At 47.5% G+C, this 15,754-nt stretch overlaps 1 protein-coding gene across 4 annotated transcripts in view; it reads right to left on the reverse strand.

Moving 5' to 3' along the window:
* Positions 1-15,754, reverse strand: part of LOC140480147 (uncharacterized) — a 454,819-nt gene that overhangs the window by 232,703 nt on the left and 206,362 nt on the right. For all 4 annotated transcript variants that reach the window (XM_072574857.1, XM_072574858.1, XM_072574856.1 and 1 more), the window contains 2 exons: positions 11,010-11,063; positions 8,795-8,839 (listed from right to left, as the gene is read on the reverse strand). In XM_072574857.1, the coding sequence (XP_072430958.1) occupies positions 8,795-8,839; positions 11,010-11,063 (99 nt within the window). The remainder of the gene's footprint in view (positions 1-8,794; positions 8,840-11,009; positions 11,064-15,754) is intronic.

The following is a 15,754-nucleotide window of genomic DNA, read 5'->3' on the forward strand; positions in this document are numbered from 1 at the left end:
ATGTCCCACCCAGACCCACCAAGCTATCCCATCCCTGTAACCCTGCATTTCTCACGGCTAATCCACCCAACCTACACATTGCTAGACACTTTGGGCAAGTGCCCATGGCCAATTCACCCTAACCTACACATCTCAGACAGTGGGAGGAAACCAGAGCACAAACCCACACAGACACTGGGAGAATGGACAAGCTCTACACAGACCGACACCCAAGGCTGGAATCGAGCCGAGGTCCCTGGTGTTGTGAGACAGCAGCGCTAACCAGTGAGTCACCATATCACCCACTTTACCAAATTTCAATGTTTTTGTCAGAACACAAGACTCCCCAGTGAGAACCACAACCTACATTTATTGGCATATCGTCTTCTGAGCATGATTATAGCCTTAACGTTCAGAAAGGATAGAGGAAGTAGCCTTCAATTGTTTTCTCGAGAGCAGAGAATACTGCGGGAGGACATGATTGAGGTGTATAGGATGATAAAGGGTATGGACAGGGAGAATTGAGAGATCAGTCACGAGAGGGCATAGCTTTAGGGTAAGGGGCAGGATATTCAGAGGGGATTTTGGAAAAAATATGTTCACTCAGTGGGTGATGGGAATCGGGAATGCACTGCCTGGGAGAGTAGCAGAAGCAGGAAACCTTACAACATTTAAACAATATTTGGATGAATTTTTCAAACATTCATGGATATGGAGCAAGTGCAGGAAATTGGGATTAGTGTGCTTTCAGTGATAGTTATGTTGGTACAGACCTGATGGATCGAAGGGCCTATCAGCACTGTATGAATCTATGGAGTGGAGGAGGCCATTCGGCCCCCTCTTGTTTGTTCCATCATCTGTTCAGCTCTTGGTTGATCTGTACTTTACTTCCCCCGATTATCCCAGGTTTATAAACAATGCTGAGCAGACACTTATCAATCTCAGTGCATCATTTTGAAGTTCTCAACTGTCTTTTGTTTGGGGTGGGGGCTGCAGGGGTTGTGGATGGATGGTGTAGGAGACTTCAAGATTCCCAGGAATGCTTATGTGATAAAGTGCTTCCTGACAGCATCCCTGAACAGCCTGGCTCGGAATTTAAACTATTCCCTCTACACGTTCCAGTGAACTGTTCACCATCTACTGTACTGAAGGGAATCACATGAGAGAACTGCTGTCTCTCAGACAGTGAAAGATTGGGAGTGATGGTGGGTCACTATTATAATCACAACAAATAACACATTCTCCACACACTCTCGGCACAAACACATTGTCACCAACAGCAGTTTATCAAACTGTACAGCCCACATCCTCAGAAACTACCTCCCTCTGTGAGAGTTGTGGTGAACAGACCCAATCTCAGTCCTGTATTCTAACCAGCCGTTAATGGAAGGCATATGTGACTTCAGCAAGTAGCAAGTTACTCGTCTTGCAATCAGCAATACTTCATTCCCTCTTCACTTCCAAACAATCGCGCTTTTGTTTCCTTCTTTATTTTTTCATGGAATGTGGGCATTTGTCACCCATTCCTCAATGCCCTTGAGCTGGGTGGTTTACTGGGCCATTTCAGTGGGCAAGAGTGGGGGAGCTGGCCGGTTGGAGGGGTGAGCACGGGAACCCAGTATTAGGTGCTACTTTGACAGAGACAGTGACACTGAGGTAGGACCAGCGGTGAAAGACAGGCCTGGGGATCTGCAGGTTCACTGCTGGATGGGTCCAGCACTGGTAGTGGAGGCAAGAGGATGACGGACTCTCTTTAAGCTGTATCTTTTTCTTATTATTCTTAAACTATTCAAAATGGTGCTAAAATCACAATGACAGTCGAAGCTTTCCACTATGTTTTATTGTAAAATACATATGACAATAAATCATTCATCATTCTATTACCCTGACGCACCTATGTATGGTATAACTTGTCTGGATAGCACACAAAGCAATACTTTTCACTGTATCATGGTACACGTGACAATAATAAGTTAAATCAGATCAGATATAGAAACTAGTGTCACTGCAGCATTGATCTGAGATAGTAAATCTACAAAGGTTAAAATGGTTTGTCTCTCCACATGCTACCTGACCTATTATCTACAATTTTTTGTTTTGTCTTTATTTCAGCTTTCCAGCATCTGTGGTGTTTTGATTTTGCGTTGCATTCCTGACTTGGTGGGATGTGAATTGTATCAACTGAACAGCATTGTTCCTGATTAGCCCTCAATGATTTACCTCTTGTGTTGGTGTGTGAGGGATTTTCGCTGGCCTATATATTATTACAATAACCAATGAGAGTTTCACAGTTGCCATTTCTGAAGGGGGTTGAAGTGAAGTGAATTTACATTTCACCAGCTCATCTGGTGTGATTTGATCCCATCTCTCCAAAGCACTAGCCTGGGTCTCTGAGTTACTGGCCCAGTGACACTGCCAGGAGGCCACCATCTCACCCAGATGGTTGGTGAAATAAGTGGCACAGGGAATTATCTTTGGTGATGCCTTCTCCATGGTTTTTGGAGGTTGTATTGTGATGATGGTGGGCATGTAGCCTGGTGCTATAGACAATCAGGATCCAGGCTACATGGCTCATTCCATTGTGTGGTTGACCAGGAAATTGCCCTGCTACCCCCACTCCCCCTTCTTGATCTGCTCCCCCTTTTCCATCAGCTTCCCCTCTGCCCCCAGCTCCCCCCACTCCCTCTCCTCCACCCGCTCCTCCCGTTCCCTCCAGTTCCCCCCGCACTCCCAGTCCCCCCCACTCACCAAGCTCCTCCATCTCCCCCCACTTCCCCCGCACTCCCAGTGCCCCCCACTCACCAAGCTCCTGCATCTCCCCCCACTTCCCCCGCACTCCCAGTGCCCCCCACTCACCGAGCTCCTGCATCTCCCCCCACTTCCCCCGCACTCCCAGTGCACCCCCACTCACCGAGCTCCTCCATCTCCCCCCTGCTTCCCCCGCACTCCCAGTGCACCCCCACTCACCAAGCTCCTCCATCTCCCCCCGCTTCCCCCACACTCCCAGTGCCCCCCACTCACCAAGTTCCCCCAGGTCTCCCTGCTCCCCCTCCGCCACCCGCTCCCCCCGTTCCCCCAGCTCCCCTCCGCTACCCCATCTTCCCCCAAGCTTTCCGAGGTCCACTACTCTCCCAGCTCTCCACACTGCCCCAGCTACCCCTGCTCTCGCAGCTCCCCCTACACTCCCTCTCCATCTCAGCTTCTCCACTCCCCTAAGCTCTCCCAGCTCGCCACACTCCCCCAGCTCCCCCTGCCAATAGCTGATACTGCCATACTGTGAGGTAACCAGAGACCAAGTATGTCTGGGACACTGCCATTGTGACCATCTTCAAGATTGACCATAAGACATTGAAGCAGAAATTAGACCATTCAGCCCATTGAGTCTGCTCTGCCATTCAATCATGGCTGACACATTTCACAGCAGTTCAGGCAGCATCCAAGGAGTAGCGAAATCGACGTTTCGGGCAAAAGCCCTTCATCAGCAATAAAGGCAGTGAGCCTGAAGCGTGGAGAGATAAGCTAGAGGAGGGTGGGGGTGGGGAGAAAGTAGCATAGAGTACAATGGGTGAGTGGGGGAGGGGATGAAGGTGATAGGTCAGGGAGGAGAGGGTGGAGTGGATAGGTGGAAAAGGAGATAGGCAGGTAGGACAAGTCCAGACAAGTCATGGGGACAGTGCTGAGCTGGAAGTTTGGAACTAGGATGAGGTGGGGGAAGGGGAAATGAGGAAACTGTTGATTAGGGGTTTAGATAGGGTTGACAGTGATAACCTTTTTCCGTGTATGGAGTCAGCTGTTACTAGGGGACACAGCTTTAAATTAAGGGGAGGTTGGTATAGGACAGATGTTAGGGGTAGATTCTTTACTCAGAGGGTTGTGAGTTCATGGAATGCCCTGCCAGTATCAGTGGTGGACTCTCCCTCTTTATGGGCATTCAAGCGTGCATTGGATAGGCATATGGAGGTTATTGGGCTAGTGTAGGTTAGGTAGGCTTCGGTCGGCGCAACATCGAGGGCCGAAGGGCCTGTACTGCGCTGTATTTTTCTATGTTCTATGTTCTATGTAAGTCCACATTGATGCCCTGGGGTTGAAGTGTTCCGAGGCGAAAAATGATGCGTTCTTCCTCCAGGCGTCTGGTGGTGAGGGAGCGGTGGTGAAGGAGGCCCAGGACCTCCTTTGTCCTCATTTCTCAACCCTATTTTCCCACTTTCTGTCTGTGCTAAGAGAGGTGCTGAAATCAATCAAGGGATCCACACAGGAGCCTCCCTGCTGTCAGCCCCAGGGAAAAACCTTCCTCAAACTCTCCATCCACTGGCTACAGAGCTCCTCTAGAGTCACAATGAAGGTTCAATCCTGAATGAACATGATCTCCAAGGTAAGACAAGTCAAAGATAAATGCAGAGAACAGCATCACCCTCTGCATGGGTCTTCGTTGACCTCACACAGGCCTTTGGCACTGTCACCCAGAAGGGATTATGGAAGATCCTCCTCAAATTTGGCTCCCTGCAGGAATCTGTCACCATTCTCTGCTGCACAGCAACCTGCAAGCTCCTCTCCCCACCATCATATCCAATATGGATGCAAGCCAGGGTCAAACACGACTGTGTTCCTACATCAACTCTTCACCATCTTCCTCACTTCAATTCTCCACACAATTTCATTTCTTTATGGGTGTCTCTGGCTGGGACCAGTATTTATTGCCCATCCCTAGTTGCCCCTTGAGAAGTTGGGGCTGAGTTGCCTTCTTGAACCATGTGACCCAAAATGCCCTTAGGGAGGGAATTCCAGGATTTTGATCCAGTGACAGTGAAGGAACAGTGATGTATTTCCAAGTCAGGATGGTGAGTGGCTTGGAGGGGAACTTACAGGGGCTGGGGTTCCCATGCATCTGCTGCCCTTGTCCGTCTAGATGGAAGTGGTTCTGGGTTTGGAAGATGCTGCCTGAGGATCAGTGATTTTCTGCAGTGCATCTTGTAGATGGTACCCACTGTTGCTCCTGAGCGTGGGTGGTGGAGGGAGTGGATGCTTGTGGATGTGGTGCCAGTCAAGTGGACTGCTTTGTCCTGGATGATTTCAAACCTCTTGTGTATTGTTGGAGCTGCACCCTCCAGGTAAGTGGGGAGTATTCCATCACATTCCTGACTTGTGCCTTGTAGATGGTGGACAGGCTTTGAGGAGTCAGGAGGTGAGTTACTCGCTGCAGGATTCCTAGTCTCTGACCAGCTCTTGTAGACACTGTGTTTATGTGGCAAGTCCAGTTGAGTTTCTGATCATGCATCCTATCTCCATGAAGCTTCCTGCTGAAGAGAATCTTCTCTAAGGGATGAGCAGGAAATGTTCAAACTGCATGAAGCCCAGTCCAGAGGCAAGACCACTCCAACCACCCCCATCATTGAGTTACAGCACACAGATAACGCCAGCATTTTCACATAATAAGAAGCTCAACTCCAAACTGTAATCGTGCATTTACAGAGCATTGAGAGAATGGGCCTTGCCTAAACATCCTGCAAAAAAAGTCCTCCACCAACTGCTCCTGCTCCACAACCTGCTCCCTGACTATCAAGATCCATTCACGATGAACCACAACAGAGTCTGGATCACTCTCACAGCATCAGCATCTCCTTCCAGCGAGAGCACACATCACCATGAAACTCAATGTAACCTCCAGTGTGCTGGGATGCCACTGCAGCCTTTAGCTATCTGAGGAACACAGCATTTGGTGATAAAGACCTCAAGTCAGGCACCAGGCACACACTCTGCAGGGCAGCAACGTCACCCACCTTCAGTCAGAAGTACAAAATAGATGGCGGATACCTCAAAATCCAAGAGAGACATCACATGCAATATCTTCACAACATCCTCCAAATCCAATGGCAGAATAGGCTCCCCCTGTATCAGTGACCTCTGTCAAGCCAACATCCCCAGTCATTGAGGAACTATTGATGGGAGGTCAGCTGCATTGGACAGAGAAAGGTCATATCTTGACACAGGGTTTACAAAGGAAGCTCCCTACCCCGCTCTTTGTCATAACAAATGGCTACTGGGAGGGGAAAGAAAACACTCCAAAGACACACTTATATCTTCCCATGAACGGAAGAAGAAAAACAATCAGAGAAACGCTTTTCCCCAGAGAGAGGTGAAAAGATGGAACCCACCCCCACAAGAAGTGCTTTAATGCCCTCAAAGCCTCTCTGATAACGTCCAACAACCCCATTCCTGATGGGGGCCTCCAGACCCAACAATTCCAATCTGGGAGAAGGTGCCAACCATCTCTGAGCCTCTGAGAGGACGAGAGAGTGATACAGGTACACAGCCCAAAAACAGACTCTTCAGTTCAACCTGTGACTCATGATCATGTCAATGAGAACATCTTTGACCTTTGTCAACCCATGTCGCTCTATGATTGCATCATTCCCCAGTGAAGGGAGTTACACAGGATTTCAGGGTAAACTTTAGCAAATGTAAAACTGGGAGACAGGCCATTCAGTCCAAGTAGTCTATGCTGACCCTTAAACTCCATCCAAGCTCCCACCCACCTCTCTTCACCTCACCCTATCAGTCCATCCTTGTCATTCTTTCTCCCTCGTGTGTTCTGGCAGCTTCCTCTAAATGCATCAATATTATTAGCTCCAACCCCTCCCCATGGGAGTGAGTCTCACAACCACTCCATCCTCAGAGGAAACATGTTTTGATTTTTTTAAATTCACTGGAATCCATCTGAGGAAGATTCATGGGAACATAAGACCATACAACATAGGAGCAGAAAACAGGCCATTCAGCCAATCGAACCTGCTCCTCCATTCAATCATGGCTGATAGGTTTTTCAACCCTATTTTCCCCGCAATCTCCCCGTAACATATGAATTCGGAGTGGGATAGTCAATTCAGCTCTTTGAGTGCACTGTGCCATTTAACATAATCAGGGCTAATCTTATCCCAGTCTCAACTCCACTCTTCTGCCTGTTCCCTGTTGCCCTTTAATCCTGCTGTTCATCCAAAACATAGCTATTTCTTTCTTGAATCTGTGGATTGATGCCGACTCCACTTCACAAACAAACTGCAGATGCTGGAATCCAAGGTAGACAGGCAGGAGGCTGGGGGAACACAGCAAGGCAGGCAGCATCAGGAGGGACAGGCAGGAGGCTGGGGGAACACAGCAAGGCAGGCAGCATCAGGAAGGACAGGGAGGAGGCTGGGAGAACACAGCAAGGCAGGCAGCATCAGGACGGACAGGGAGGAGGCTGGGAGAACACAGCAAGGCAGGCAGCATCAGGAGGGACAGGGAGGAGGCTGGGAGAACACAGCAAGGCAGGCAGCATCAGGAGGGACAGGGAGGAGGCTGGGAGAACACAGCAAGGCAGGCAGCATCAGGAGGGACAGGGAGGAGGCTGGGAGAATGCAGCAAGGCAGGCAGCATCAGGAGGGACAGGCAGTAGACTGGGGGAACACCGCAAGGCAGGCAGCATCAGGAGGGACAGGCAGTAGACTGGGAGAACACAGGAAGGCAGGCAGCATCAGGAGGGACAGGCAGGAGGCTGGGAGAACACAGCAAGGCAGGCAGCATCAGGAGGGACAGGGAGGAGGCTGGGAGAACACAGCAAGGCAGGCAGCATCAGGAGGTGGAGAGTCATAGAGTCATAGAGATGTACAGCATGGAAACAGACCCTTCGGTCCAACCCGTCCATGCTGACCAGATATCCCAACCCAATCTAGTTCCACTTGAAAGCACCCAGCCCATATCCCTCCAAACCCTTCCTCTTCATATACCCATCCAAATGCCTCTTAAATGTTGCAATTGTACCAGCCTCCACCACATCCTCTGTCAACTCATTCCATACACGTACCACCCTCTGCGTGAAAAAGTTGCCCCATTGGTCTCTTTTATGTCTTTCCCTTTCACCCTAAACCTATGCCCTCTAGTTCTGGACTCCCCGACCCCAGGGAAAAGACTTTGTCTATTTATCCTATCCATGCCCCTTGTAATTTTGTAAACCTCTATAAGGTCACCCCTCAGCCTCCGACGCTCCAGGGAAAACAGCCCCAGCCTGTTCAGCCTCTCCCTATAGCTCAAATCCTCCAACCCTGGCAACCTCCTTGCAAATCTTTTTTGAACCCTTTGAAGTTTCACAACATCTTTCCGATAGGAAGGAGACCAGAATTGCACGCAATATTCCAACAGTGGCCTGACCGAGAGAAGTCAACATTTTGGGTGTAACCCTGCTTCAGGATTGGGGGTGGGGATAGGGACAGCTGCACTTTGGGACAGTGAGTTCCACAATCCTGTTGGAGAAGTAATTTCTCCTCATCTCAGGTCACCTGACTCAAAATATTAAATCTGTTTCTCTGTTCATAGATGCTGCCAGACCCTCTGCATTTCTTCAGCATGCTTTGCTTTTGTTTCAGATTTCCAACATCTGCAGTTCTTTGAGTTTATCCTAAATTAATTGCATAGCCTTTACCCTCAGAACGTATTAAGAAAAGCATTTAGAAAGTAAATGAATGCAGTATTGTGAAAGCTCAGTGTTGCAATATCAATGCTGCCAATCAAATTACAGAACTTCCTGGACTTTCAAAGACAGAAAACACTTCGGCATTAAGATGGAGGTATGATTGTGTGAAATTCCTTTTTGTGATACCTTAACAGATTTAACCATCCTCTCTGAGCAAGAAAGGTCACAGAAATGTGTGTAAGATTTATACGACAAACTGTCATTTCAGGCTTAAGAATTTTCACAGCACCGCACAATCATGGTCACTCACGGGGCTGGGGTGAGATTTCAAAATCTAAAAGGTATCATTTGCTCAGGAAAAGAACTTACCGGTCTCCCCTTGGGGCCCTTTTTCCCACGGGGTCCAGCAATACCCTGAAAAGGAAATGACACATACCACACAATACACCTTCATAAACAAAAGAAATTCAGTGAAACTTGCAAACAGTTGAATCACAGACAGAAAGTCAGACAATCCTAAATCTAAAATGAGCAACAATTTTTCAGTAACAGAGGTGTGAAAAAAACAAAGTGTTTGTTTATCTTTCTGTGATCCCAAAGGGTTACTGAGGTTAAGTGGTTATGTTTTGGAGGAAATAACCTGCAGGCCTGGACTAAAGGCCCAGGAACATGTAATCAAGTCTCATCACAACTGGGGAATTTAAATTCAAGGTTAACAATGAAAGAAAGTCTGGTGATCATGAAAACATCAGATTATTGTTTGCTCATGTCCTTGAGGGGCAGAAATCTGTTGTCCTTACCTGGTCTGGCCTACATGTGACTCCATATCCAGCATGAAATTTCCTTTTAAATCCCTCTTTAAAATACTTACTTCAGGCATCGGGGCCTCCATTTGTCAGGAGGTCATTTGCTGACTGTTCCTCACCTCACTATCTCATGGTAGCAAACCCAAGATTACCACTCTACTCATCCTGCTCTTCAGCTTCCAAACTAGCTCTCTGTAGTCACTTTTCAGATCCTCAATCCCTTTCCTGGCTATATATGGTCAGGAACAGGACTCCCAGAAGGTATGTTGCCTCCCTGGTGCCAGAGTCTGGGATGTCACCGATCAGGTTTACAGGATTCTGAAGGGGGTGGGTGAGCAGCCAGAAATCCCGCCTCAGGCGACTGACTGTGTGGAGTTTGCATGTTCTCCCCGTGTCTGCATGGGTTTCCTCCGAGTGCTCCGGTTTCCTCCCACAGTCCAAAGATGTGCAGGTCAGGTGAATTGGCCATCCTAAATTGTCCGTAGTGTAGGTAAGGGGTAGACGTAGGGGTATGGGTGGGTTGCGCTTCAACGGGGCGGTGTGGACTTGTTGGGCCGAAGGGCCTGTTTCCACACTGTAAGTAATCTAATCTAAAAAAAAAATATCGTGGTATATATTGGCAGCTTCCCAGATATTTATCACCTTCTCAGCAGTCCTCCACTCCTCCCTCGCTCCTCTCGACAAATGGAGGCCCCGCGCCTGAGGTAAGTGTTTTAAACCATTATACTCACCTTCTCAGCAGGCCTCCACTCATCTGAAATAAATCCTATCTGAAAAGTTCCAGAAAGTCAATCAGGGAAGGTGGCCCTCCACCTTCTCAGGGACAGTTAGGGATGGGCAATCATTGCTGGCGTTGCCAGGATTGCCCTCGTGCCGTGAGTTAAAGATAATGACAATGGGCTTTGACATTGTTTGGAAGGGGTGCAGATGGCCAAGTGGTGTTATCACTGGAGTATTAATCCAGAGACAGAGATAATGTTCTGGGGAAAGCATCACCAGACCTGAAAGGTTAACTTTGATTTCTCTTCACAGATGCTGCCACACCTGCTGATCTTTTCCAGCAGCTTCTATTTTTGTTGTCAATAATGTTCTTGGGGTGTTGGGCGGCACGGTGGCACAGTGGTTAGCACTGCTGCCTCACAGCGCTGGAGACCCGGGTTCAATTCCCGCCTCAGGCGACTGACTGTGTGGAGTTTGCACGTTCTCCCCGTGTCTGCGTGGGTTTCCTCCGGGTGCTCCGGTTTCCTCCCACAGTCCAAAGATGTGCAGGGTCAGGTGAATTGGCCATGCTAAATTGCCCGTAGTGTTAGGTAAGGGGTAGATATAGATGTAGATGTAGGGGTATGGGTGTGTTACGCTTCGGCGGGGCGGTGTGGACTTGTTGGGCCGAAGGGCCTGTTTCCACACTGTAAGTAATCTAATCTAGTCCTGAGTTCAAATCCCACCAAGGCAGATGGTAGACATTTAATTCAGTAAAACTCTGCATTGTCAGGAAAATCCCATCTGGCTCAGTAATGTCCTTTAGGGAAGGAAACTGCCATCCTTACCTGGTCTGGCCTATGTGTGACTCCAGACCCATAGCAATGTGATTTACCCTTAACTGTCCTTTGGGCAACTAGGGATGGGCAAGAAAAACTGGCCAAGGTAGCTATGCCCAAATCCCGTGAATGAATATTAAAAAAATTTTGAAATGTTTATTGCACTCAGCTAAGGGATCAGACTCAAACTGTGGACCAATTGAATAATCCCGCCGGAGTGCATTCTGGGAACACACTTACCTTTTTACCTTCTGGCCCAGGTGGTCCTACCATCCCAGGAGATCCGATAAACCCCTGCAAAGCAAAACATAGGCATCAATTAATGAAAAAGCAATGCCAATCAAAACCACCCCTGGGCTGGATCAGTTGGCAGCAGCTCCGTCTCTCAGTAACAAAGTCAAAGTGGGAGAGTGAATACTGGGTACACTGTGTGGGAGCAGGCCAGAGGCATTGGCAGCTTCCCAGACATTTATCACCTTCCCAGCAGTCCTCTGCTCCTCCCTCGCACCACCCCCTTCAGCATCCTGTAAACCTTAATGGTCACTGTTCCAAAGACAAGCTCTTTTCATGCTGTAGGGGGGAACAGATTAGCACAGATTGAGGATTGGTTGGCTAACAGCAAGTGGACAATGGGTAGTTTTTAAATTGGCAGGAAGTAACGAATGGTGTGCCATGGGAATCAGTGCTGGGACCTCAACTATTTCCAATTCATATCAATCACTTGAATGAAGGGGCTGAATGTGTGGAAGCTACATCTGCTGATGATACAAAGAACGTACATCATGAAGAAAGCATAAAGAGTCTGTAAAGGGACAAGGATAGATGAAGTGAGTGGGCAGAAATTTATCAGATGGAGTAACACGTGGGAAAAATAATAACTTGTTTAATTATACAGCCTAGAGCTTTCACAGCACAGATGAGCCTGTTCAGCCCATCATGCCCCTACTGATCGGCAGACATCCCATTCAAATCCAATTTTCCATTATTTGGCTGAGAGCATTTCAAATGGTCAATTGGATATTCCTTAAATGTTGTGAGAATTCCTGCAGTAACCACCTTTTCAGACAATCAGTTCCAGATAGTCACCACCCTCGGACTGAAAATGTTTCTTCTCAAAACACCTCCTACTCCTGACCTGAAAACTACTCCCATTGCTTCATGACTAAAGGGGGAAATCTCTCACTATCTTAAAAAATGCTCCAGATGCTGAAACTCTAAATCAGAGCATGCCACAAATTCAAGATTAATAAGTAGTGAGTTATTAGTGTGGTGTGGTGGAGGCAGAATTAAACAAAGCTTTCATGAGAACTGGATTACTGTCTGAAAAGGCAAAATGTGCAGGGTTACAGGGAGAATGTGAGGGAGTGGCACTGGCTCAATCGCTCCCACCAGGAAGCTGGGACAGTCTCAATGGGCTGTTGTGGAACAATTGTGCAATATGGCTTACTTTACAGTCTGCCTCTAGTTTTAAGAATATTGACCTGCTGTTTGGTAAAAACATGACTCACAGGGGCTCCCATAATTCTATAGCAATGATAGCACATCAGCAATATGTGAGCATTCCTACCAAACACATCTCAGCGCTCCTCCAATTCTGGCCTCTGGCACATTAGGAATTCTATCCTTATCCTCACCACCTCTCCTTCTCTCCTCCTTCCACATGCTGCTGAAAACTCTATTTGATCTGGTTTCAGATCATCTGGCCTTTCTCAGCTCAGCATCAGAGGTTATTGATTAAGTCCATTCCTGTCGACCAGTTTATTATGCTGAAGGTGCTGTACAAGTGCAGGCTTTATGGATGAACAGTTACATCTATCAGACCACATGAGAAAATGGGACCTTTACATGAGTAATTTCATGATTGACTTTTAGGTAGGGAATTGTAAAGTAATTCCTTCAGTTTCTCTTTGCGCTTGTTGGATATAGTTTTAGGATAAAATTCAAGAGTAAGATGAGGTAATCTGTTCTAACCAATATAATTTCAGGTATTTGATGTGAAACAAGACTCAAGTTTGATGCAGGTAGACCCAGACATGGCCAATCAGAGGAGCAGACTGCAAGACCAGGTACACAGCATGATCAGGCAGCATCTGTGGAGCAGGAGAATCGACGTTGCAGGCATAAGCCCTTCATCAGAAATCATCAGGCTTATACCTGAAATGTCAATTCTCCTGCTCCTCGGATGCTGCCTGACCCGCTGTGCTTTTCCAGCACCCCATTCTCGACCCTAATAACTCCAGCATCTGCAGTCCTCACTTTCTCTGACACAGCATGATCCGCAAAGTTAAGATCGCTCTTTCCCTGTTGGGAAAGCAGCGTCTCGATTTATTTATTCATTGCGAGGATGTTGGCATCAATGACTGGGCCATAATTTCTTTTCAATCCCAAATTGCGACTTGAGAAGGTGGGAGGTGAGCTACCTAAAGCACATGAACCACTGCTGTCCATGTGCTATGGGTAGACCTACGATGCCGTTGGGCAGGGCGTTCCAGGATTTTGACCAAACAACAATGAAGGAACGGTGATATATTTCCAAGTCAGGATGGTGAGTAGTTTGGAGGGGAACTTTCAGGGGGGGGTGGGGTTCCCATGCATCTGCTGTCTGTGTCCTTCCTGGTAGTTGAGGTCATGGTCAGGGATTTGAAGGTGCTGTCAGAGAATCCCGCAGTGCATTTTGTAGAAGGTACACACTGTAATGTCTGGAATTTCCATCATAGTGGCATTGTGGAGCTACCTACTGTAGTGATTATAATGTAGGTGGACCTCCTAAAATGTGAGTTCCCTGACTGGCGCTGTTAATCTGGTCCAATCAGGAAGCCCTGGCTGACAGATATAAATAGGAGTGTCTGAGGTTTTGTTCACTCTGAGAGCTGGCCGTGAGGGAGCTGGATCAGTGTCGAGGATTCCTCATTTGTAAATAAAGGAGGGTCTGGGTAATGGATTCTCAGCCTTTGTGGAGTTATTTCACCCACAGCACATGGGCTGCAGCGGTTCAAGAAGGCAGTTCACTACCACCTTTCAAGGGGCAATTAGGGATGGGAAATAAATGCAAAGGTGTAGCTGGTGATGCCCACATCCCATGAATGAACAAATAAAAATGAGAGAGCTCTGTGATCTCACCATTCTCCATATCCCAGAGTCCATCTGGCTTTTGTAGGGAAATATTTCATCCAGAGAACAGGGAGAATGTGGGATTAATTTCCACAGAGAATGGTCAGAATGAATATTAATACCTTTAAATGGAAGCTGGATAAATCCATGAGGAAGAAAGGATTAGAAGGATAGACTGATAGGTTGGGATTTGAGAGTGTGGTGCTGGAAAAGCACAGCAGATCAGGCAGCATCCAAGGAGCAGGAGAATCGACTTTTCGGGCATAAGCCCTTAATCAGGAATGAGGCTGGTGGACCAAGGGGGCTGAGAGATAAATGGGACGGGAGTAGGGCTGTGGGAAAGGCAGCTGAGAGTGCGATAGGTAGATAAATGTGGGGTGAAGGTGATAGGTCGGAGAGGAGGGTGGACCAGATAGGTGGGAAAGAAGATGGTCAGGTAGGACAGTTAAACAGGGTGATGCTGTGTTGAAACGTTGGGACTGGGATAAGGCGGGGGAGGGGAAATGAGGAAACTGGTGAAATCTACTTTGATCCCATGTAGTTGGAGGGTCCCAAGGCAGAAAATGAGGTGTTCTTCCTCCAGGCAACAGGTGGTTAAGGTCTGGCGATGGAGGAGGCCCAGGACCTGCATGTCCTTGGGGGAGTCGAAGGGGGAGTTAAAGTGTTCGGCCATGGGGCGGTGGGATTGTTTGGGTGGGGTGAGACGTTGAAGGTGTGGGAGGAAATTTGTGTAGAGCATAAAACTAGCACAGAACAGTAAGACTGAATAGCCTCCTTCTGTGTTGTAAGATCGATATAATGAGAAATACTCATTGTTACAGAGAAAGTCCGTGATCAGAAATGAAAATGCTGAGGACAACAAGAAGAACTGGCTCAATTTACTCATTAAAATATCCAACATTGAATATAAACGCTCTATTCTTCAACAATCCCTTAAGGAGCTGATTTCTTTTTCCAAACTGCGAATCCAAAATATTGCAAATCGAGGCACAACTATTACAGATGTCTGGGCAATTCCACAGCTCAGTTTATAGATCCATAGCTTCACCGAGCATGGGTCAGTGGGTTCAAATCTTACTGGAGAGTTTACCGACTTTGACAACTATAATTGTACAAAAGGAAGCATCAGCTGGTCAAATGCTCATTCAGATCTCACTGTAAGGACCAAATCTTCTGAACTATTTATGCCAAGACGGATCAAATTAGGATGGATGGACAAAGCAGCTTTACAACTTTAAAGTGGGCTTGGGGAGGATGTGAGATTGAAGATGCTCCAGGTGGGGAGGGGACGGTGTTCTGGGAAGATAGAACATAGAAAAGTACAGCACAGAACAGGCCCTTAGGCCCACAATGTTGTGCCGAGGTTTAATCCTAATGTAAAATATAATAACTTAATCTACGCACCTCTCAACTCACTGCTATTCATGTGCATGTCCAGCAGTCACTTAAATGTCCCTAATGACTCTGCTTCCACCACCACCGCTGGCAATGCATTCCATGCATTCACAACTCTCTGCATAAAGAACCTTCCTCTGATGTCTACTCTATACCTTTCTCCTAATATCTTAAAACTATGACTCCTCGTACCAGTCAATCCTGCCCTGGGGTACCGTCTCTGGCTATTGTCTCTATCTATTCCTCTCATTATTGTGTACACCTCGATCAGGTCTCCTCTCTTCCTCCTTCTCTCCAGAGAGAAAAGTCCGAGCCTATTCAACCTTTCTTCACAATGCGAGCCCTCCAGTCCAGGCAGCATCCTAGTAAATCTTCTTTGCACCCTCTCCAAAGCTTCTGTATCTTTCCTAGAGTAGGGCAACCAGAACTGGACATAGTATTCCAAGTGTGGTCTCACCAGGGACTTGTAAAGCTGTAGC

This window comes from Chiloscyllium punctatum, chromosome 7, assembly GCF_047496795.1.
Source record: "Chiloscyllium punctatum isolate Juve2018m chromosome 7, sChiPun1.3, whole genome shotgun sequence".
NCBI lineage: Eukaryota > Metazoa > Chordata > Chondrichthyes > Orectolobiformes > Hemiscylliidae > Chiloscyllium > Chiloscyllium punctatum.